At 47.7% G+C, this 24,626-nt stretch overlaps 2 protein-coding genes across 2 annotated transcripts in view; both read left to right on the top strand.

Annotated features, from left to right (window-relative positions):
* Nucleotides 1-6,154, top strand: part of ZNF185 (zinc finger protein 185 with LIM domain) — a 46,389-nt gene extending 40,235 nt beyond the window's left edge. The window contains exons 28-33 of the mRNA XM_065729535.1: nt 189-290; nt 1,698-1,766; nt 3,202-3,276; nt 3,639-3,741; nt 4,287-4,385; nt 5,100-6,154. Coding sequence (XP_065585607.1) covers nt 189-290; nt 1,698-1,766; nt 3,202-3,276; nt 3,639-3,741; nt 4,287-4,385 — 448 coding nt within the window. The 3' untranslated portion in view covers nt 5,100-6,154. The remainder of the gene's footprint in view (nt 1-188; nt 291-1,697; nt 1,767-3,201; nt 3,277-3,638; nt 3,742-4,286; nt 4,386-5,099) is intronic.
* A 787-nt stretch (nt 6,155-6,941) lies between these two features.
* LOC136044294 (SLAIN motif-containing protein-like) lies at nt 6,942-24,082 on the top strand. Its single transcript, XM_065729534.1, has 9 exons — nt 6,942-6,997; nt 8,209-8,924; nt 13,661-13,794; nt 15,350-15,499; nt 18,118-18,258; nt 20,064-20,381; nt 20,597-20,734; nt 21,226-21,538; nt 22,871-24,082. Exons 2-9 carry the CDS (start codon nt 8,227-8,229, stop codon nt 22,935-22,937), a joined length of 1,959 nt encoding a protein of 652 aa, XP_065585606.1. The 5' UTR covers nt 6,942-6,997; nt 8,209-8,226; the 3' UTR covers nt 22,938-24,082.
* Nucleotides 24,083-24,626: the final 544 nt, after the last annotated feature.

The raw sequence follows: 24,626 nt of genomic DNA, 5'->3' as shown, positions 1-24,626 counted from the left end.
GGCAGGTATATATAAAGGAAGGATCCTCTTTGATTCGCAGTAAAGATAAATGAATCTGGGTGGTCAAGAGATTTTGCCTTTCCAAATTACCTTTCTAACAGCAGTGGTAGGTCTTTTCTTGGCTGCCAGTTTGGATTGTGCTATGACTTGTGTTTCCAGTGCCCACAGACTATTCTCTCTCTTGCCAGGCTTCTTTCGAGCTCAAGTGAGAGGATCTGCACTCCAGTTGCCACCTTACCATACAACAGCCCAGCAGCCTCTGGGTACCAGCCCGATTCCAGCACTGCCGGGTAAAGAGCAAAGAGTGGTCATGATCTTTCAGTAACGCAGGTTTTACATGTAGCCATCCTGTTTGGTGAATGTAAGCCATGCTTTGCTGCTTGTTCTTTGGGCCATGGGATATTTCCCAGCTTCTTCTAGTTAGGAATACAGACACTGGTGGCCAGAGTCACCCAAAAGAAAAAGAGGTGCTGATTGCTTTTCTCCAGGCACTTTTTTATAAACACTAGAATGTAGCCTATAGCTTAAGTTGTACGTCTGGCAAAATCACGAGTCCTCTTACACACAGTGTAAGCTGGAGGGACATGATGGAGCTCCTCATGCCATGTGCTCGTGAAGAAGCAGAGGAAGGCTCTTTACCTTGTCCATAATGAGCCAAGTGCATCAGATCCTGTCGAGCCTTGAACAGCAGGATCTGTCTTTTTTTAAAGAAGATAGCTCAGGATTTTGGGATTTGTAGTTTCCACATGCTCCATCTCAAAGATGGAAACTGCTGCAGTTTAACTCAATTTAGAGAGGGGCTTAAATTGTGACAGGTCAGCATAGGCTTTGATAGGCAACATTTGGGTCCTCCTAGCCTTGCTACAGCATGCTTATCACCGTGCCTGTCTAAATAGTGGAAACGCATATACACATGGAAAATGTCTATGCTGAGTACAAAAAAAAGAAACGCTTTAAAGCTTGTCTTTCTGTAGCTGTGACACGGTTTAGTTTTCTCATATAAGAAGAGAGGATTAATCATAGCTTAAAGGCAGCGATGAAAATGAACCATGGAGAAATAGCGTGATTAGTTCATTTCATGGCTCTGGGAAGAGAGCCGGTGGGCACAGTGTCTCCCCTCAAACTGTGACAGAGCTCTAGACAGACAGACAGATGGGGGCATGCCATTTTGAAATCAGAATTTTAAAGAGGGAGGAATATGCAAGAAAGGTTAGCTTTGTACGAAAAAAACCACCATCCCACAGACAGACCTGTATCAATTTATAATGCATGAGAGCGCCAGAGATATTCCAGGGACAAAACAGTCAGTGTAGGTATTGCTGTGCCAGTAGGGTTTTAATGTTAAAGGACAGAACCATGAACTCTCTAAATACTTATTGTGTGCGTAATCCTGACATGATTTGAAAAGGACTTATCCCTGCAAAACAGAGGATAACTGGATGAAAGTGTTATATTATCCATCCCATTCTTTCTAATTAACTTGATTTGTTTTGGTGGGTTAATTAGAGGGCATATTAGGTGTTATTTAGCAAGAATGCTTGAGATTCAGTATTTATTTGAGAACAACAGCATCTCACTCCTTTTTCATGCACACAGTACGTGTCCAAGTGCACACATGTGGTCCCTTGTGCTGTCTCTCATTAGTTTCAGCCTTTTCTAATGCAAATGCATCTCATTCTGCTTCCATCTATTCCTAGAAAAGGGGTCCTCTTTGTGAAGGAGTACGTGAACAGCAGTGAGTTATCAGCTTCCCCACGCTATGGCAGGTATGAGGAGAGTACACAGTCAGTCATGTGTCTATATGAAAGTGCAAAACAATCAGCATATGACTTTGCCAGCTAACATGCACCAAGCAAGCTCCCAAGCTGGAACCATTAGCACTGTGTCAGCATGGCACTGTGCCTGAGCTAATTAGCTCTGGAGGGATTATTACATTGGGTGGGCAAAGAGTTTTACTAAGACAGCAGTACTGCTCTGGGGACCTGGAGAGATCTCGCTACAGCGCTGCACTGTGCTGCCTTGTCCCATTGCAGTGACGGGGGACCCGTGTCCTGTAAGTCCTTGTGGAGGGGTTAAACTCCTGTGCTTTGTGAGGTCAGCCTGTGTGAGAGATGACAGTAAAAACACTTCGCTGCAGTTCCTCAGGCTGCACATTTGCCACTGTCAGGCCTCATTGCACATTTACACACAGAAACAAAAAGTCTGGAATTGGTGAGGAAATGTGGGGTTTGTGGGAGCTCACTCAGAGTCTTCTATGAGAAGATGCCACTCTGAGGTGAAAATCTTCATTCTTTTATTCTGCTCACAGGTAAAAACATTCCAGATAGACACCAATATGACTGAGAGCAGAATGTGGCTCTGGGTATGCCCTGCTTACACTGACGTGGCAGCCAGTTAATGCCACGTTTGCTGCCTCCCTGCTGGCATTTATCCTCCCCCAGTGCTGTGCTGACATTGCTGTGGGAGCTGATTACAGACTCCATAAATCTCCAGCCTTTTCCCGTAGGTCTGCAAAAGCAGATCTCAGCAGCCAAAGATAAGCATGTTGCTGCACCATCTAAAAACCTCAAGCAAATGGGGGATGGAGAGGGAACACAACTAGGTGAGAGGAAGGATGTGTTTCTTGCCTTTTCCTGGCTGATAAGGAGTAAGTGGGAGGCAGCATGTGGCTGAAAGCAGTCTGGAGGAGGGAGCTTTCCCTCTCCTCTATGCTTCTGCCATCTCCCTCAGGCTCGTGAAGGCCCCATTTCTGAGTACTTCCCCAGTTTCCCAGCCATGCTGCCCACATCCTGCCTCTCTCTGCGTTGTCAGTGGCAGCCAGACACATTTCTCACAGCTCTGACATGGGTGCTGTGGCCCCTAGATCTTTGCTGCCCCTTTGGCCTGCCCTTGAAGGGACCCTTTCTATGCAGATCTGCTTGGACCTCTGGGAGCAGCACTATGGGTCTGGCCCACACATGGCAGTGGTATGGGGCTGGGAGCAAGATATAGCCAACCCTTCACAGAGCGTGCAGTGTGAGTGCAAAGATGGAGATAGCAATGCTGACAGTTTTACCTTGGAAGGACCATCCTTTCCTCCAAGGAGAAAGCAGCTGGAACTGCAGTTAGAACTTAAAGTTTAATCATTAATGACTCCATCTGTGGTGTTCTACCCATGTATAATTGCCAAGTGCTGACATTTTCTTCTGTCTCCTGTGGTAGCCTTGCAGATTTGACCAATTTGGAGAGGGGAACCTTCAGCCACCATAGCTACGTGTCCAGTGCTCCCCTGCAGAGGTAGGAGAGTTTGGGGCTGTGTGTGAGTTTTGGTGGTACACTGTTGAATAGAAATGACTAACACTTTTAGAGTATTGGTATGCGTTTGGTGAAATCACAGCATGAAATTTAAATGATCTTCAGAAAACACAGTGACATTGACTTAAAGCTCTGTACTGCCCTGCTGTTCTTGTCTCTGCATCCCTGGGTTATCACATGTTCCTCCATAGTGTCACCTGGTGCCATCAGATACATGTAGAAGGAGGAATCTGGTGTGGAGCAGTGCTGGTGTCAAGAAACATCATTACCAGTGATGAGAAAAGAAACTGCTTGTGTTACAGAGGCACCATGGTGCAGGAATTCACTTTTCTGTTCCTTCAAAGGTCCAGTGAACCTGCTTGCACTTACTGCAGCCGTGAGATCCGAGACTGCCCTAAGATCATAATAGAGCACCTTAACATCTACTGCCACGAATACTGCTTCAGGGTAAACAAACAAACCAACTTTACTGCTGACTGCCTTCCCTGTGCCACTGTGAAATAGGGTGGTGAGGGGGTGGTGCAAATTCTGAAACACTGTTTAACTTACATAGGCTAACTGCTCGCATCCACGCTGTGACTGCATCATTTTTTGCTCCAGATGTTTGTTGTGTCCCCAGAAGATTTTCATCTCCCAGAAATGCATATAAATTGTCATCTAGTAGATAGCAGCACTCTCTTCCCTCATGTCCCATTGTTAGACTTACTGCTTTGTGGCCTTTTTTTCCCCAGTGTGGGGCTTTCTGAATCTCTCAAACTGTACAGTTTACACGTGGAGCCTGTGGAAATTGTGGGTGTGAGTGAAGGAAGCCTGCAGTGCCAATTGTCTGTTCTAAGGATGTTTAGTCTCAAAGGTCACTGCTTTGGCACCTTCACACTGTAAAAAACAGAACAGAGACCATTTATATGACTTCATTTATCTGCCCCCATCACACTAACAGCAGCACGTGACACACTGCCTACTGTTCAACCACCCTGTTGTCTCCTTGGCAGTGTGGAATTTGCCACAAAGCAATGGGAGATCTTCTGGACAAAATATTCATCCACCGGGATATTGTCCACTGTGACAAGTGCTACGAGAAACTCTTCTAGGTGAGTCCTCCGTTATGGTGTCAGCATACAGAACTGCATGAGAGAGCTCATGTAGTGTTTACTCTCAGTAAAGACAAAGAGCATTTAACCCACACAATCGCTGGATTTTTCAGTGGGTTTTAGTGGGAAGTTGTGAAACTTGTTGCAAAAGTAGCTAGAAATATGTTCCAGCTGGCCCCAGGGGTCTCAGTCAGAACCTGGGGTCATAACATGACACAGACTTCTAGTCTCACTCCCAGAAGCAAGCAGGAGTGTAGTGTGAGAGACAGATGTCCCTCAGAAAGCTGAGAGTCCTCTCTGAGGGTGAAGTTCTCTCTCCTGTCCTGGTCTAACCTGCTTTATGTAAAGCACTGGGAGAACTAAAGAGTTGTACATTCTGTTGACAAAGAAAGAAGGAATCAGACTGGATAGCATTTTGTTTTATTGGATCATCTGGATGGAGTACATATCGACACAATGGCAACTGGAAACCCTGCCAGGGATTGAAATTGTGATAAGGTGCCTCCATTTCTTCCTCTGCCTTTCGATGGAGAGGAGGAGGGAAAGAGGCACCTGTCTCACCATGTACGTGGCTGCTTTGTTCATCTCTTAATGCAATGTGACTAGCTAGTACTCTTCATCCCCTTCCTGCTCATCTGCTCCACTGACCTCTGTAGTGCCATGTTTTGTGTGCTACTCAACTCCTGTGTTCAACTTCCCTTTATTTCCTTGCAGGGTTTTGCAGAGCTGGAGAAGGCAGCCAGTGGAACGTCCTCAGCACCACATATCTGAATACATCCTACCAGCTCCTCACTGGCTAAGAAAGCAGAGTTCCTGCTCCCCTCTTCTGCAAATTACTTTCCCTCTCACTGCCTCATCACAATGAATGAGTTTAACATCTGCTAGCTTATGCTGTCAGCTGCATGCAAGACAAGTGCCAATGTTAACAAGATAAAGCAGTGTCACCTATAAAAGATAGGTGGGCTGATTTTCCAAAGGTGCTGAGCCCCTCCACCTGCCTTTAACTTCATTAGGATTCCAGATAGTGCCTGTGCTGGGAACCATGCACAGCTCCTTACGTCTATTTAATTTAACTGCGAGAAACCTTTCCTGCTTATTTTTTTTCTTTCATTTCTGCAATCAGGTTGCAGCTTAGTGCGTGTCAGCTGGCACAAAGCAACCAGCTGTAAGAGGTGTAAAACACCAGATTTGGATTCTTGGGAGGGTTTGAATTTAGCTCCTAGCAAAGCCTGTTCCTGCTTCTTTCACCCCCCCGATTCTGCCTAGGAAATAGCTCCTGCCTGGTTTCTGCTGGCTTTCCGTGGGCTTCCAAGAGCACTTGCAGACTCACTTCAATCACTTTTTTGGTGTGTCAGCATGAATTTCCCTTTCCTTCCCACTCCCTAGTGGATTCCTTCAGCAGTCTGTGTGTCTGCTGTCTGTCTGGGAAGATAAACTACCAAGTGAAAGAGCGTTAGCTCGGCCTCTGATGGTAGGGGTCCAGTGGCCATCTAACGTGTGCCAGAGCAGCAGTACCTCCCTTGGCTCTCCTGACCAGAGAGGAAATGTGAATTCTGCCCACCTCACCACGGCTTGCTGCACTGCTTCTTTTATTGCTGCAAGTTATTTACATCACAAACGCTCACTCCCTGCACTGACCTTCCAGCAGGTGCTGTGCATACTGAAAGTCAGAGTTGCCTAATTTTAACCCTTAGTTCGGATGCTGAGAGATCGAGAACCTGAACACAGGAGGCTTTGTTGGTCTGTGCCCTCAGTGTCCTGCTCTGAGTGTGCCCACAGTCACCGTTTTCTCTTTCACAGCATTAGGAACGTTTGCAAAGCACCAGTTCTGTAGCAGCTCTTACGTGCCAGCACGGGATGGCAGAAGCTCTAAGCAGACTATTGTTAGATAAATCTTTATGTCCTTAGTGATGGAAGCTGGCATGCGTGCAAAAGCTTAGCAAGTTAAGTGTTTTTACAGCACCAGCACTACATGGCTTTATTGTAGGCCACGGGCATTTACTGAAGCAAACTGTAAGCGTGACCTTAAAAGCACTCCAGCTGAAATCCTGAGAGCTGTGCTAGCAGCAGGCTTCGCAGAGAGACCTGAAAGCCGCGTGTGCACGGTACCCCGGGAGGCCCGAGTTGTTAAGCCGTTAAGAGACGACGCTTTCTGAACAGAAGAGGCCTACGCTTACAGATGTTGATTTGGGATTTAGCAACGCGTGGTGCGGGTGCGCGGCGTTCCGGGGAACAGGTTTACCCGCTGTATGTTACGCACGGTCCCTTCGGCGCTACGCTGCAATTGTGCCCCAGCAGTACACACCTCTAATAAACCCGCGGCTCGAGCGCATCCCAAGTGCCCTTCGTGTCCCCGTGCGGAAGCGCCGGCGAAGGCCGGGAGCGGCACCGCTGGTCGCCACGGAAACAGCGGCTCCTCCGCCAGGGCGAGGGAACCCCGCTGGGGTCGGGAGGGATCCCCGTGGGGACCGCGGCCGCGCGCCCCGCTCGGCTCCGCGCACGCGCAACGGCGCGAGGGAAGGGGGCGTGGCCGAGGCCCGAATGCGCGCGCGGCGGCGGCGGCGGCGCTCCGTCCGTCGCCGGGGGAAAGGAGCGGCGGCGGCGGCCCGCAGGTACGTGCGCGGGGAGGGGCGGCGGGCGGCGCCGGAGCCCCGGGCTCGGTTCAGTTCGGTTCGGCGGCGCCGGCCGTCGCCCCGGCCCGTTTCGGCGGCTCGTCCCCGCGGCGCCGGTTCCCCGCACCCTCTCCGTTACCCCGCGCGGCCCCGCCGCCGGATGCCGTCCGGAGCGGCTCCCGGTGCTCGGGGCCGGGCCGTCGGTCGCGCCGCTCGGCGCGGAGCGGTTTGTCTCCCGCCGCTCCCTTTGTCAGCGGGGCCGCGTGCTGCGGTCCGAGCCTCGGGTCACTGCGGGCGGCCCCGCGTTCGGGGCTCCGTCGGACTCGCCGTGTGCGGGGTCATCCGCGGGAGGGGGCGGCTCTGGGAGGAGCCGCTTCGGAAACGCCTCGAGACCGAGAGCTCGCGTGGATCGCCGGGGGAAGGGGGAGCCGGTGTTCGCTCACTCGCTCGGTAGGTGAAGCTGAACGCGGCGCCTCACGGCTCCCGGAGAGCGGCAGCGCATCTGCGGCTGGTGTCGCCCGTTGTACCGCGCAGCAGAGCGATGGCTTCCCCGCGTGAAGCGCACCGGGATCCCCGAGCCGAGCTGCGGTCCGCTTCCCCGTCGTTCTGTGGCTGTGCCGCCGCCACTTGCCGCTGTCCCTTCGGTTGCGCGCGGTGGAGCGGCGGCCGCGCTCAGCACCGCGCCGGTTCCTCCCGCGCTCATTGCTGAGGGCACTTCGTATCGGCGCGCATCGATGTCTGCGTGCACTGCGTGTGTGTGTGTGTGAGAGAGAGAGCCCTTCTGCGGGGGAAACCTGGCAGCGAACAAAGGCTGTTTTCGCCGCTTTCTTCGCGCTGTCATTGTCTGACGTCAGTACTTTGCTAATTGTGTTCCATTTCTTCGCTCAGGCATTGTCTCACGTCAGTACTTGGCTGACTGTGTTCCCTGACTGAGCTCTCGCCGCTTTCCTCGTGTGAGGTCGTTGCCCTCTTACCCGGCCCCGTGCGCTGCGCAGCGCTTACACATCGCGGCTGTACCGCCTACAGCAATCAGCGCACGTGCTCAGAGGCGTTGCGCTCATTTGTTCTTTTTTACTACGTTTTTCAAGTCAGTCTCCTTTGCGCCTTCAGCGTATCCTGATGAACGTTGGCATTTTTGGTTGCTGAAGTCAGATTTCTTGTCGGTACCGCGCACGTTTCCTCAGGCTTGACGTGTCTTTCCTGTCTCGCAGTGAAGCGGCGCGCTCCGGATGATGGTGGTTCCTGGCAGCGCCCCGCTCATCCAGCAGGACCGAGCTCTGGAGCTGGACGTGGGGCGAGGGCCGACGCAGAGCTCCGCCATGGGCCCCGGCACCGAACCTACGCCCGGAGAGGTGGGCCCGGAGCTGGAGGAGGTGCGGAAGCTGCAGGAGCTGGTGAGGAGGCTGGAGATCCAGAACCAGCACCTGAGGACGAGGAGTCGCAGGAGCATGCTTGGCACGGCTCTGCCCAGCGAGATGCATGCCGGCGTGGATAACCACACCAGCGGGATGGAAATTAACAACAGCATCAACGCCATCGCCGAGAAGCAAGAGCTGCACATCATGGCGGATCTGCACAGCAAACTGAGCAAAATCAGAAAAGAGGAGGGGGAGAACAACTGCTTCAAGAAGGACGTGGATGCCCAGGTGCAGTACGGTTGCCTTGCTGCTGAGGAGTTGTCTTCCGACACGTGTAAGGCGGAGATGGAGACGGATGATAACGTTAGGTGTCCATCGCGCGTGGATAGGAGTCACAGCACAGAGCTGATGGGAAACTTGGTCATGGCAGGCATTGATTCCTCAGTTAAAATAAGCCAACAAAATCCCAACGACAGATGCGGAGTTATAGAAAGCCTTCTGAATAACACAGCCCTGGATGAAGTGAAAGTGCTAGAACTTGAGAACTGCAATGAAGAAGAGGACAGCTGGTATGTACTTTGAAACTTTGGTAATACATAGAGTTTACAGTGGTGAGTTCCTCTGCTTAAACATGCCATTTTTATTTTAAGATACCAAGTGGTTCTTATGCACCACTTTCCTTTCAGCAGCAAGAATGCAACATCCATTATTGATTGCCCTTTTTAAGACCACTGTTCCAGAATGCTTTTTTCCCCTCTATCAGCTGAGCAGCAAGGCTGAACTTTTCCCCCTTAAGCTGCTGCAGCACATGCATCAAGCATCCTTTCCCTGTTGGTTTGTGGATGATACAGTGAGTTTTTACACTTTTTGTACGGAAATGTCAAATGCTGTATTTAAATCAGGATTTGGTAATGCAAACAGAGCTCAGAGCCCCGGGAAGTTGTGGTGTTTGTGGGTATCTAAGGCAGCAACACTTCCATTCCCTGAATCTGGTCTCTGCAGTTAGCTGGTTTCTTTTGTTCCGAGATGTCATCTGAAACAGATCAATGATGTAATCCTGAACTGCCCTTACTCCGTGGGGCTCCACCAGCTGCCTCCCTTAGAGCCTGTTTGATAAACCAGCAGGTGAATTTCCAGCGCCCTGCCAAAACTGGTTAAAGTTTGAGGCTGACTCCTGCTTGTGCAGTAGCGGTGACTTAAGGATTTATCTGGTGTTCTTAAAACTTGGTAGGATAGCCTCAGGGGGCTGCAAACGGTGTCCCAAACTTATTCAGCTGGAGATGAGTCTGGCAGTGAAGATGGCATTCCGGATTGGTTACTAAATACAAAGCGAGTCTGAAAACTCATTAGTTCTTCCGAGAATAAACTTTTGTTTGTAGGGGGAGTAGAGCTCAGTAGTTTAATGATGTCAGCTCAAATCTAAATTGCAAATTTTATTCAAAAGCCAGGGAAAGCGTTTTTCTGATGTCAAGATGAGGGAAGTCTGATTTTCAACATGAGTTTTGGAAAGGAATGTGTAAAGTTAGAAGTGCTCTTCTCAATCGATGTATGTGTCTTTTCTCCTGGGCAGTCAGAACCAGGTTGTCCTGACAAAGAAAGCAGAACAGCCAGGGATCTGCCCGGGCAGTAAGTGCTGAGCAGTGGAGCCGTTGAGTTTGTTGATCTTTGCTTGAGTTGGTGACTTATGATCTTCTTTACCAAGAATGGAGGTGGGAGGTGATAATGTGTGCAGAGTCCGTAGTGAATGCCTGTGCTTCCTGCTGAATATCCAGAACTCTCTTTGTATGAGCAGCTCGTGCACTGTGCAGATCCGTGTGGGGTCCTATCAGCAGCAGGCAGATAGCACAGGGTCTGTGGGTTGTTTTTTTCATTTTAAGAGAACACCCTTAATGCTGTAGGGATTTAGGATCAACTTTAATAAGGTGGCTTTGCTGATTGGAGGGATTTAGCACAGCCTGGACAGCAGTAATAACGAGATATGTCAAGCAGTTAGTCAGAGTGAGCAGCTTACTGTGTTGTTATTTTGGCAGCCAGTTACAATATTTTACACAAGGGAAAATGAGCTGCTATTGAAGCACATCGTGTATACTCAGGGGCAGCATCTGGGAAGCTGATGGTGGCTTTGTGTTCTCCCATCCCTGTACCAGCACACTCCTTCAGGCTGGCCCACCTTCCCATAACCATGGCACACCAGCAGGGCTCACCTTGCATCCTGTACAGACACAGATGGGATGGGTGCGTGTGGTGAAACATGAGGTACAGCGCTGCACGCGGTGACTGTAACTCAGCACTGCTGGCTCTGTGTCCCTTGACTTGTGCCCTCAGGTCACTTTCTCAAATAGCTCTTCAAAATTGTAAATCTCCCCGAAGCTGATCCTGAGCTGTAGGAAGGCGGAGGGGAGCTGAGGCAGGGGGATTCTGCCTCCTTTGTCATCCCTACCAGCTCACCCTGCACAACGACTGCGTTGTGTTTCTTCTGGGGATGCAGCTCGTTGTTCTTCACGCTATGGTTTGTGTTGGGTGTTTTGTTTTGTGTCCCTGTGCTGCCTATTCCATGCTCCAAAAACGATCCCTTGCTTTTCCTGCTCAGAGTCAGGAAGGGAGGGTTTGGATTGGAGCTGTGGTGGGGTGCTTCAAATTCCAGCCACCCCTGAAACACTGTTCCTTATGAGTGTGGCCTTGTGTGAAAGGGAGAGACAAATGGGAGAAGTATTGAAGAGGTCGGACTTCACTCTTTCTACTTTCTGGATTAGCTTATTTCTGCCCCTGCCCCTTTGTGTTTCCATTGCTGGAAGGAGTGCCAACTCCTCCATGCATTGCCTCGTTCAGCCATCAGGATCAAGAACAAGTGTAGCACGGGGCTTTGGGCCCTGGGAATCCCTGTGTGCCTGTTACGTCTGCATCTCGCAGGGTTTCCATCCCCCATGTCCCAAATTTCAGCTGAAAATGGGCTGTGCCGCCTTCCCCTTCTTGCTGCCTCCTGTTTGAATTGGGATGTCACTGTTTTTTGCTTGGTACGTCAGAGAGAGGCTTGGAGCTTCAGAAGTTCCCTCAAATGGAGATGTGATTCTCCTGGGGACAGGGCTGGGGCAGAGCTGCAGTCACTCGGTGTGATCCAGAGGCCAGGCAGTGGTTCTGCTGTGATCTTTCCTTGCCAGCAACTGCATGAGTTAGCAGCAGTAACTTCAAGCTTTTCAGAGCTTTGAAAAGCTGCTGGGGTATTTTAATCTCTGTCAATTGCCTCTGTTGCCTTAATGCACTGACTTGCAAACATTTCCCACTGCCTGGTTTGTTTTAACAGTGCATTATGCCTTTGCTTAGCTGCAGGAAGCCGTTCTGATGGCAGTTGTGATGTCTGCTCACCTGCACTGCCACAGTGCAAGGGACAGATCCTCACAAGTGCAGCAGGAGCTGCTCAGTGCCATGGCAGTGCGTGCAGAGCAGTGCTCACACTGTCCCATGCTGCCTTGTGGTCACCTCGCAGGCTCATGCCAGGACCTTAAGCGAATGCAGCATTCAGAGCTGCTTTGCCTTGGTAACTCGATTTTCAGCACTTGATCCAGCAGGGTTCCTCACCAGGCACACAGAGGAACAGTGTCTCATGTTGTGCTGTACTGCCAAGCCCCTTGCCTCTTAGCAGAGGTCTCTTCACTGCATGCTTCCTATGGGACAGCACAACACATGTGGTAATGAGGAGGAGCCAAGCGTGCCCTGCCCGAGGTTTTCTTTACAGGTGCAGTAGAAAATCTCATTGCTATTTGATGACTTACACAGCAAATCCTGATATATCAAACTTCCTTCTAGCTCGGCGTGTGAGTTTTGTATCAGGCCTTGGAATCTGTGGCCTTTCCCCAAAGCTGCTCAAAAGGAAAAGAGCAAAACTGATGTGAAATCAAGCCAGGATTCCTCTGAAGACATCTCCTATAAATTACCTGGCAGTGCTCTGAAAAATGGAGTTGTCCTTACTTAATTGAGTTTAGTTAATTTATAAGCAACGCCATCTGTGGCTAATAGAGCTGTCAGCTGAGGGATGAGCCCTTGGCTGCCTGCAGGACAGGCTGCTCTGCTCGGCTCTGCTCTGCTCTGCTGCAGGTGCCATCATTTCCAGCTGCGGTGGTCCTGAGGAGCAGCACTGTGAGAAGTAACCTCAGGAGGAGCAGAGCAGCACGAGGACTTCCTGAAGTGCAGCGAGGTTTTCTCCTGTTGTCTAAAATAAGCAGTGACCTGCCCTAAGGAGGCTGCTGGCCTCTTTTTCCTTTGGTGGTTTTATGCTGCTTTGGGTCTGAACTGTGAAATAAACCTGGAGAGAGATCTTCTTTCTCTTTTATTCAGTCAGAGCAGTTGTAGTGCTTGCTTGCCCGGGCAGAAGCAGCAAGGTCTGCTTTTGATGTCTGTCATAAAACTCAGTGTTGTACATACAGGAATCTTTGTGTCAGTGTTTCCCAGCATTTCTTGCATGTGGTTTTATATAAAGTTTGGTATGAACAAACTCCTGGGCGGGAACCATGGCTGCACAGACTGAATTAAGGCTGTTTGGTGAGGTAGGGTGTATGTGAAGGCATGCAGGGAGCTTATCTTGTGGCCTTTCTTGTTCCAGTCATGTTCTTCTGAAATGGTTAAGGTGCTGCTTTGCACGTGATCAGTTGCAGTTCGTCCAAGACTAAGCTGATTAAATGTGGTTATACATGAGGCTTATCCTGTTTGCGTGTGCAAAGTGATGCTGGGTACATTACAACTACCTAAAACTCGGCCTTTGGAAGAAGCTGCATAACATAACAGTGTCAAAGAGCACCGTATGCAGTTGTACTTTCTAATTGTTTGAGGGTTTCTAAAGCTTTTAATTAAATGGTTTTTACCCATACAGAGCCATGCTTTATTTGTGTGTTTAACCAAAGGAAGCATAAAAAGCAGTTAGACTTCTAGAAGAGGAAGATGAAGATGAAATCAGCTCCTCACCCTCAACAGCTTTTGTCATTTTGATCCGTGAGATATTTTATGGGTGGGAGAACTGGAGGAAGAGATGAGAGGTGATGGCCAGTAAGCCACATGGCAATGGGTGTCAGCAGTAAGTTTAGCATGCCAGGCTTGAACCTTGCCTTCATGTATGTATTTCTCTGGGAAGCTGTCTCTAGATGAGTTTAACTGCCGTGCTGATCATTTGAGTTTCGGGGTCGTGGTTTGCAATTTAATCTTCTCCCTCTTCTTAGCTGGGATGACTTTTCCATTGCTTCTGTAAGTGCTGCTCCTGAGGTTGTGTGCGTGAGTTAACGAGCTATGTTTCTGTCCCTTCCCCATCCTCCCCAAGGCTGTACGTGTCCCCCAGGAGAACTGTGAACCAGAAGACGGGCTCTCCCCTGCAGTGGTGCCGGCAGGTGCTGGACAATCCCAGCCCGGAGACAGAAGCTGCCTGCCGAACCCTCATCAGCAGGCTGGACCAAGGTATGTGTGTTTCAGGGTTTTCAAGCTCCCAACTGAGGTCTTCTGATGCTTTAAAGAGCTTGAATATAAGAATACATAGGAAAAAATGTAAAAAATGAGGTTTGGTGGTGAGTGATCGTATTAAATCTATTATTAAAGCTTTTTTTTCCTACGTAAAAATTTCTGGTATGGCTGAGCGTTTCTAATACTGATCATTTTTGCTATCTCTTACTGTAATTCACTGGGTAAAATAATTGTCTGACTTTAAGAACTTACGATAAAGAAATACTAAATTCTGTAACTTGCAGAAACGGTGCGAGTTGGACAAAGTTGGTTCTTTCTTCCAGTTTTGTCATCCCCTAAAATGGGGTGCAGCAGTGTTTCTCAGAGCACAGGAGGATTGGTCCCATATTAACTGGTGGAAAAGCTCTTAGGGTGGATGCATAGTTCACTCCATTACACAAATGAGGAGGTGGTTTTGTTTCTACGTATCCGTAGTACATCACGTGGAAACCATTTTGTGGATAATCCCACCTTTGTCTTTTCAAATATGCTCCTGGTTTGAGTTTAAGGCATGCACCGAGCTGAACTGCAGACAGCCGAGGCACTGATGGGTCTGAAGAGAAGGAAGAATGCCTTTCTGTGTTGTGCATCTTCTGTACTGTACAGCTTTCCTGTGCAGGCAGCTGTTTAGCCTTGAAATTCCTGGTTTAAGATAACTGACTGTGGTTTGTTCTCAGACTTGGTTTCTTTCTGTAAAACATCCACGCTTAACAATTTAAACAAAGACTCATTTGGTGAACTCTTCCCTTCCTCACCAAAATGGGTTGGGTTTTATTGGTACTCCCACACCAAAAGCTGAAGCAGTCAGTATTCATTAGCTCCAGCTTTTTATACAGCGAATCCTCATTAATTTTCCTTGCTACCATTCTCCTCATTGCCAGCATTTGGAGGACAGTTTGGATGCACACAGATCACACAGAGAGTCATTACCTGAACATTGTAGCTGCCTATTTCTGAATTCAGTGAGCATGGATGTGCCAAGCTTTGCTGCCTGCCTTCTTTTGGAGTGTTTCTCTAACTCGCGTGCACATCTGTGTGTTGAGTGGCTGTTTTTCACGCTCATTTGCTCTCCTTTTAACCTGAAGTCACAGTTTTTATGGTCTGATGTCTTTGATTCCATCGTTAGGAATTCAGAACGAAACGTAAAGCTCAGTGATGCTCTCTAAAATGAAGGTGGGGTGTAATGGTGATGGGTATTTATGAAAGCAGCCGTCTTTGAAGACCAGCACTGACACTCACAGCAACGTGGAGCTGCTTCAAAGCACAGTTTGTCAGAAGTTACTCCTGGACTTCTTCGGAAGTGACAAAAGAAGGCCAAGGGGACAGGGGCCCAAGGGGACGGGCACTGCTTTGCTGCCTGCACCTTGTCCCTGCCGCCAGCGGGATGCCTCGCTGCAAGTTCACCTGCTACAACATTTAACTTGTTTGACATTATGCCTTTCTTTATCTTATACTATTTGTTTTGAAACACAGTTTGATAACCTTTGTGGCTTTTCTGTATTTTTCCTTCTAGCCACTAGATGGAAAAACCTGTATTGCAGTCCCCTGGCCTCTCCAAGTGCACATAATTTGAATACAGAGACAGGCTCCTGTAGCAATGCACTAAACTCTCCTGGGCATCTCAAATCGACTAACAAAGCACTACTAACCTGTGGCAGCTCAGGTATGGCATGACAGTAGAGCAGTGCAACCTGTGGTGTTTAAAATGCAAGGAGTGTTACTAATGGACACAGGGAAAAACTGTCAAGAGCTGTAAGTCCACCCGTGGGGTTTTCTCACTTCAATTTGCTCTCTTAGCCAGGTTTCATCTATTATGTGGGAGAAAACCTCCTTGCATGCTAAATGTCTTGTACCTGTTTGATGGTTTTGTTTTTAGAGCATTTTGTGTATTTGTAATCTGATTCACTTTGGTCTCAGATAACATTACTGTGTGTAGGCATTAGTTATATGAAGTAACTTGGATTCTGGGTTTTTTTTTGGTGGTTTCTTTTTTTTTTTTTTTTTTTACCCTAAAATTTGTGAAGCTTCTTTTGAAGACATTGGTTAATGTGGGCAACAGAAAGAAAAGCAGCTTTGTGCTTTGATAGAGAAGGCACAGCTTCCAGGATGTGTCTTTAAATTGGGTGAGTGAACAAAACAACTGAACAGAAACAGCAAAGGCTCTCCATCAGACTTAGTTCTGTTTGGGGGAGGATTTCCTAACTTGGAGGAAACTCCAAGAAAATTCCTCTTGGAAGGCTGTGTTAGGTATAAATAACAAAGCTTCTCCTCAGTGCCTTGGCCTCCAGACAGCATTTATTATTTGTAAGCTGCTGCCTGAAGAGTCCTTGTAGGCTCTGTCAAGGAGCATTTGTCCTGATGCAGTTCACGGTCTGTTTTAAGTCAAAAAGCTCTGCCTCTTGGCTCCTTATCAAAAGAATCTTCCTTGGTCTTTTTTCTTTTTCTTTTTTTTTTCTCTTTCCTTTTGTGGAGATCACTATATCCTAATTTGCATGTCTAAAAACAAAGCATGTTAACAGTTTCTGGCTTGAAACTTGATGTTGAATGAGCCTTTTTGGGAGCAGCCCAGCACCTTGCAGATGTGTGTTTTCCCAGCTGCAGGAGATCTGCTGTAAATAGGAATGAACATCCAGTAAGCAAAAGGATGCACGTGCATTGTATTTGCAAGTTGAATTCTCTGGGGAAAAGAGCCCTAAATCAATTTCTTTTATCTGCAATAAAAGAAAGGTTCCTTGCCTTTCATATGAGGCTGGTTGGTATCAGGGTTTAAAGCCAGATGTGTGACCTCAATGTTCTCATATAAAACAGTTACTGATGTTCCAGGCTGAAGTGTCTGTGCAACTTCTGAGCTTCTTCATCAGCTGTGTAAAGCTGAAGTTGCTGGGAGCACTGTGTAAATGGGAGAACAGAGAACAGGAGAACAGGCTGCTTCCCTGCAGCATTGTGCCTGAGTTCTCCTTCCCACCCCTTTCCTTTCAGCTGAGAACGTGCAACATGCAGACGTGCTAATAGAGTTCATAGTTGGCTTCCAAGCTCATTGACTTGGATCTGATTTTTTTCCTATGGAAATGTTTGCTTTTCTGCCATGTCCACAAATAGCAATCAGGTGTCACCAGCAAATTTGGACAGTGACCAAGGTAGGGAAATTTGCAGGTTATTTTCCGAGCAGCTTATCTGCATACAGAGTGTGTACTCCACTTTCAAGCAGCTCAGTGTTGTGGTATTTCTCCTGCCTTAGTGAGCTGTTCTGATGGACGAGGATGTGACAGGAGGAACTTTTGCTTTATTTCACATCTCTCATGTTGTTACTGAAGTTGTTTTGCCAACCAAATGGAACACTTGAGAGGCAGCTGATGAATGATTCTTAGTCTAAAATATTGTTCCTAATTTCTTTTTTCCCATCTTTTTTACTGAGGTGATTTTCTGTGCTTCTGTTGCCACTGAGCATTTCCAAATAATATCAGGGCCTAAATTTGAACTCTGCCCACTGTTCCAGGCTGTTCCATGCAGAGGAGGGGTATGGAACTGATATAAGTTAAGTCTGTTGTCCTTCTCCTGGCTTGGAAGTGATGTGCAGCACTCGGAGCTCTGTCAATAGCTGTTGCATGCATCAGGGCACTTCAGCCTTCCTCTTTATTTGTTCCTCTTTTTCATGACTTACGGAAACCTTCACTGGGAGAAGAATGCTTCCAGTTTGGTTTTTGTAAAGGTTTCATCACCTGTAATGTCTTACACTGTAAGAAAGAGAACATAGTTAATGATAAGAGGAAAGAAACAGGTAATCCTCTTCAAGAATGAGGAGGAGGGAACCCCCCATAAACTGTGCTTTCCATAAGCAATTTGTGTGACTGATTCTTGAGGTTCCTCAGTGTGAAAGCTGCTTGGATCCTTTTGCTCCTCCAGTTGCCCACTGATACCATGGCAGACACTTCCTGCAACTTGTGCTTCGTTTCTACATAGGTAGCTGCCCCATTTTCAAATTGGGGAGAAAAAATGAATACTGACCTTAGAATATTTCTAAGCTCAGACTCAGCAATAACATCTGTATTGCCTTCTGTCCAGAAGGTGGCAAATTTCTCCCTCCACAATCATCTGCCTCCCTAGGACTGGAGGTTCAGAAGCTGAGCACTGTACCCTCAAGGCACTGCTAACTTCTTCATTATTTCCAGCAGACCATAACTGCACTGGTTATTAGTACAGAGATAAATGCTCTTCTGCTCACTCCTGTTTTGTGTGTGCGTGTCTGAATGATTGTTCTGTTCTTCCTCTTCCCTCTTAAAGGTTACTTAAGCATGCATTCTGCTCTGAGCTCACAGTCATCCGTGGACAGCGAGCTGAGCACATCTGATGACTCCATCTCCATGGGATATAAGCTGCAGGACTTGACTGATGTCCAGGTTATGGCACGCCTTCAGGAAGAAAGTACGTGACAGAGGTTTCCTATGTCGTACAGCTTTAGAACTGTAGAGAAAAGTGGGTACATTTCAACCGTTCTTCTCTTCCCCCAACAACTGAAGGGTTTAATAGATCATTTGAAATGTTTCTGTTTTGCAAGGGCTTCCTATTGAAAATCCACAGCCACAAACTACCACTTGAGAATGTCACAACACTGCTAAGTTGGAGAGTATGCCTCTTAAAGCAGAGAACAGTCCTTGAGGTATTATCCAAAACCCCAACTGTGTTAAACACAACAGCAGCCTTCAGCTTTCAAAGTGTTCTATCCCAGACTGTCTCTCAAATGTAGGTGGTGTTTTGTGAGTGTTTCAGGGCAGGGGTGGCAGCTGCCAGGCTGGGTGCTTCCTTAGCCAACACGAGGCCCTGCAGCTGCAGCATGCATAGGTCTGGGGGAGTAAGCCAGCTGAAAAAAATAACCCATCTAAGTGTTATCCTTGTAAATTTATTTCTTTTTGGAGCAAAGTCGCCTGCCTGCAGTCTGAAATCGCATTAGAAGCTGTCCAGAGCACTCAGTGTTACAAGCTGTGTTTTTCACAGAAGATGTGAGCTGTGTTCTGCTGCTGTGCTGAGTAAAACCCAGAGTTCGAGAGTACTAAATGTGAAAGAGCTGAAATTACAGTTTTAAGCTCTTTGGTAAAATGCTTGGAGATGGCTGTGCAAGATTAACCGAGCGTAAAGCATGGCTGTCACAGTGTGGGGGGGATTTCAGGGCCCTGCTCCAGCTCCTGTTACAGTGGTGAATTTCTGTTGACTTCAGTGTGATTTGAACGAGGTCCTAATCAAGGATCGAGGTGGAACAAAGTAGTTGGATCTGTTGGTCTCTGCAAACTCATCATTAATCTGATTGAAAGAAACAAGAATGAAGTTCTGTTTGTTTTCTGATGAATGCTTCCTGTTAGAACCGTGCCTCCTTGAACATAAAATGTTAAGGAACAGTCATTGGAATTTGGGGTAAAAAAGCAGAAGACATGAGATGGTGTTACCATTTCATTATGCCTGGGTGCAGCCCAGGACAAATCCTGTTAAAGTGAACAAAGTGAGTGGTGGCCCTTTTAAAACCGTGAGGTAAATACATATATATGTCAGAGAAATCCTGTCACATCACAGAGTTCCCCTCCCATGAGGTATGAAAAGATTGCTTCCTCTTCAGAATGATTCTGCTTTTCATACTGCGGAGAGAAAGAAGTTTTTCAGAATGTGAACCAGCTCATTTTTTAAAAGCCCTTCCAACCAGTTTGCTTGGTGAGTTACTGGTGAGAAGTGGTTCTGAAGGCAAGAAAGCTTCGTAAGGGCACCAGTTGGGTGAGGAGCTAGAAGGAAGCCAGGCAGGTACACACAGTGGGAGGCAGGTGTTTATTCACCTGCAAGGCAAAAGTTCAGGTCTTTGCTTCAACCTGTTGAAATGCTGGTGGTTGCATGATTAATGGCACTCAAATATGCTGTAAATTAGACTCATGTACGTATTGTACCTCACAGCTTGCATAGTAATGCGTAGTCTGCTTGTGTATGTGACAGAGAGTAATTGGGGCTGCTTTATTAATGATTAATCAAATATTAACCCTGTGCTCTAATGAAACAGTGCTGCTATAGGTGACACTGTCCCAGCTTAGAGATCCAGCGCGCTGAGAACATCTTACTAAGATGGGTGTATTAGCTCAGGTCTCCTTCCAGGTGAAATGAATGTCCGTCGAAGCACTGATGCGGTGTTTCACGTGGGTTGGGATGCTGTGTAAGGTGGGGTGACGTGGGGCTGTGTTCCTGCCCGCCTGCAGGTCTCCGCCAGGACTGTGCCTCCAGCTCGGCGTCTGTGTCGCGTCGCAGCTCCAGTGCCTCCCTGCACTCCCTGCGGAGGGGCACCTACAGCGACCAGGAGTTGGATTCCTACAGCCTGGAGGACGAGGACGATTACGACTGCTCCCTGTCGCACCGCAGCGCTCACAGATACTCGCCATCTCCGCTCAGCTCCCCCAGGTGCCAGTCCCCTTCTTCCAGCGTGGATTACAGCAGGGCGTCCGCTTCCCGTATCCGTCCCCCGCGGAGGTCCGTGCAGAGCCCCATGCAGGACCGGCTGAAGTATGGCAGCAGTGAAGGTGAGCCAGCCCTGAGCCTTTGATGTCACGTAATTAAAACCTGGGTGTGTTCTGAAGCGTTCATTTCAGCAGTGCTGCTATGTACTGGGAACAGTTGACTGGGATTAATTACGCACCTGTCTACCTTAAGTACATGGATTTTTCGAGGAATAGGCCAAACCATTGTGTACCTTGCTTGCTATTGGAAGCAGCAAATGGTGAACTTGCTCTTTCAGAGGAGATGCGCCACAGCATGCCCAACCTGGCCAGGACCAGCCTTCGAGCTTTGGAGTCAGTGAGAAGCAGCCGGAGCTTGGAGTCGGATCTGCAGGTGCCCAGCAGTCGGCTTTCAAGAATTCAGCAACCATCAGCAAGTCAGTGCAATGTTTTCTGCACGCTGCTCTAGCAGTTATCTTTTTTTTTTCCTTCTTCTTTTGTCCTTCTCTGTTTAAACCTCCCTGACTGCAGTGGAAACACTACATCACGGCTTGAAGCAGTGATGGAGCACCTGGTGGGGAGGCAGGGCTAACACAGGAGCTCAGGTGCATGCAATGTACTGAGTGACTGGAAGGGCTGGGGCCAGGATCCACCCCTTCCCTGAGCTCATTTAAGGGTTGGCAGTGGAGGTGAGGGTATGTTTCTGGAGATCCCTGCCTACCTGAGGCCTTCCAGAGGTAAGCAAGTTTTCTCCCTTAGTTTCTGTGTCCATGGTTGCTTCGTTTGAGCTTGTTCTCGTTTGCTACAGCCACAGACATTGCCACCCCACTGTTATTGCTGTGCTTTCCATCACATCGTAGCCTTAAGAGACCTGACATCCTGATCTGTTTTTAAAATACTGAGTTATTCTTTATCATTCTGTTTCTAGGTCTGGCTCCCAGTAAGCTCAGGTATCCCTCCAGTGCTGGGCAGTCTCCCCTAACTGTGAGACAACCAATGAAAGCTGCGTCGTGCACAAACTCTCTGCTGACACCCAGGCAGCCAGTGAAAGCTTGCACTTACACAGCTCCTGTTAGCGGAGTTCGAAAGCCACAGGCTCCTTCACTGAGCACAGGCTCTTCCAGTGGCAGTTCCACTACTAGAAGCATGGTCACTGTGGCAAAAAGCTCACCCATGAAAGCACGCACATCTGTTGGAGGAACTTCAGTGCCCAAGAGCAAGCTGATACCGCCATCCAAGAGGTGAGACTCGAAGCCTTGCAGGCTTGAATCTCTGCTTTATTTCACAGATTAGGAATTTTTTTTTTTTTAACAGAGCGATATTCATTTGGGGTTTCTTTTAAAGAGAGCCATGAATATAGAGGTGAGGCAGAGCTACTGATTATGTCTCACAAGCCAATGTTCTGGGGAAGTGTTGAATCACAGGCACAACTCTGTGTAAGAAATGTTGTGGCATATTTTTATTCGGTGCATACCCCTGCTTTAAGAAGGGGGACATCTTTCCAGATGCCTATTTAGTAAACTCTCTTTACTGGGAATATGACTTCCCAGATAACTGACTTTGATGCCTCCACCTTTAGCTAGGACGTTTTCCAAAGCCCAGTGAGTCTTTATGAGAACCTGAAACGTAGGCATAATAGATGTATACTTAGGACAAACCTTGATTATTGGTCCTATAGCATTAAAGTAACTTAATATCCTTTTCAAAAGGGTGAAACCAAAACCCAAAGCATCCCTAACCCATAACTTGTGTTCTTGTTGCACAAAGAACTGATTTAGAGGCTGTATTTGAACTCAGCATGGTGCAGTGGGAATAGTTGTTAAGAACAGTCCAAACTCTTTTAGCGTTTATGATTGGGTACTTGGATATCCACTGTTCCAATATTCGAAGCCTGTAGATAGTCAAAAGCAACAGCTCCTTTGGTAGAGCATCAGCTCTTTAAAGTGGTTGTACCAACTATTTGCATGAAGTGCTTTGTGCCGTTAGAGCTGAGTGTTGAGCTGTATGCTGGCATGTGGAAATCCATTACCAAATCCCCAAAAGCTGTATTTTTTACGTTTGCAGTGCAATTTTAACTTAAACTTTTACTGGGAAATTGATTTGACATCAGATTGATAAGCGGTATTGTAGTCTGACTCTCTGATGTGTGGATGTCCCTTTGTAGCCTTAAGTTGAGCTGTATCACATCTGCTTCAAAACAAAACACAGTGCTGTGAAGGTAATTCAAGTGCTTGACTTGTAGCAGTACATATATGCAGCCTGATTGTATTTCATGTATTTAGTCACACTTGACAGAAAAATGTATCTCTTCTGACCCCGGGCATGAGGAAAAACTCCCAGCAGTGCTCATGCTGTAGCACAGCAGGTTGATATCTCACTGCTGGAGTATCTGCAGAGTGGGAGGATGGCTGCTGCAGTTTACCTAAGGCAGGCAGGCACTGATGTTGTCCTAAGGCAGCAGCCGCAAGAGCTCAGCAGAAGCTGAAGCCTCAAGCACACTCCCGTGCACATCAGCAGGTTACTGGGAACGCTGCTTCTTGTAGCTGTGAGCGATTCTTTGTCTCCCAAACCAGATTTCTTCAATCAGCAAAAACCACGCCGAGCACTGTGGATGACTCCTGGAAGGACGGGTGTTACTGACGCAGCCCGAAGCGCCGACGCACTGCCAAACACCTCTGAAGCAGAACCCCAGCTGGCTGGGCTTGAGAACGTTATTTTAAAACAATATTCTATTTGAGAGACCCATTGCCTTGGGACTGATGTGTACATAGTTCCTCTCCTCTTGAATGCCAACTGTCCTTGCCTTCCACCACGCTGGCACGAGCGGTACAACCCATGACTGCTTTACTGTGCTCCCGCTGTTCAACACGTTACTGAAATGAGTCTTCATATGAAGACTGAGAAGAGCCTTATTTCACAGTAACCTCTATTTGCAGCCCTTTGCAAGGCCTGTAAAACTTCTCAGGACCTGCTCCTGAGCATGCTTGCTTAACAAGGCTGTCCTGCTTGGGCCGCAGAGCAGCTGCTAGGGCCTGTTTCACAGCAGTGGCAGGGGGAGACTAGGAATAGCTGTATAGGTGTTAGAAGTAAGACTTTTTAACTCCAACCTGGTGTACTCTAATTTTGTTTGAAACAATTTTTTTTTTACTTCTGTATAGGATGTATTTCTGCTAATTTTTATTGTGTGTTCTAGGAGACAAAGCAGGTTTTTATAACTGTAGTACACTTCAAGCTGTTGTATTCAAGCGCGTGCATCACAGTTCACAAGTGAAGGAGCAGTACACAATATTTGTGTGGGTTTGTGAACAGCCAGCTGCAGGGACAGGGGATGCTCTTTGGAAACTGCTGCTTGCCACCATCTTCCTATCTCAGAAGGGGAAGCTGACAAACACCAGTTACAGGTAAACTTTAAAAAAATAGCTCCCCTGACTGATCTGACTTGAAGTGTTTCCCTTAGGTTATTCAGTTAGCCCCTGACTGCCCTCATTTTTGTAGAAGAGTTTTTCTACCATCTCTTTGCCTACGAAGGATTTTGTTTCAAGCATCCTTCTCCTCAGCAAGTGCTGGAGGCTCTGAATTCCATCTTAGTACACAGAATGTGCACTGATAGCAACGTTCTCCCTGCCATCAATGTGACTTTGATAGCGTAGTTTAATAAAATGTTATGGTGCTGAAATAGATCTGCCTTACTCAAACAGTGAGCCTCTCTGAGTGTTTTTGTGTGAGGAACGAGGCTCAGAAGTCTGCTTCCATCCTTCACCTCTTTCAGGAGACTTGGAGACCTGTTTATGTAGGCAGAGCTTTGTGATGTGAGTGTTGATGTTACCTTTCAGCCCCTTGGATTTCATAAGGTAGTTCTAGCAAAAGAAGACAATTCACAGCATTCAGTCTGTGTCCTCATGGGACATCCACAAGGGGCTGCAGCACGGCAAAGTATGGGAAGCAATACTTACAACTCAGAAGCCACTCAGGCTTTGCAGTGACCTCTTTGCACTGTTTGCTTTAGAAAAGACAGTTGTGTTAAACTAATGAGCTTCAGACTAGCTCTCGTGTATGTGGTCCACTACTGAACACTTAGCACACCCAGAAAGATAATGCTGGCACAGAACTCACTAAGTTGTGAGCTGACTTTTCTGTGCAAGAGGATGAGAGGACAGTCCCACAAGAGCAGCTTTTTGCAGGTGTGCAAACTTTGAGACCACAGTTATTACCTCTTGAGAGAGAGATCTGGAAGCTAATGGGAACTGAAGTAACAACAGTTCCTTTTCTGTTCTGCTATTAGTTGAATACCATAGTTTTCCTGAAGCTGAAATAACCCCCTTCCACTTC

The sequence above is a fragment of the Cyrtonyx montezumae genome, unplaced genomic scaffold (assembly GCF_038088225.1).
Source record: "Cyrtonyx montezumae isolate F1298 unplaced genomic scaffold, pur_monq_1.0 scaffold_11, whole genome shotgun sequence".
In the NCBI taxonomy this organism is placed as follows: domain Eukaryota; kingdom Metazoa; phylum Chordata; class Aves; order Galliformes; family Odontophoridae; genus Cyrtonyx; species Cyrtonyx montezumae.
Note: the sequence above shows the minus strand (reverse complement) of the source record. Positions and strands in the feature narration are given on the sequence as shown.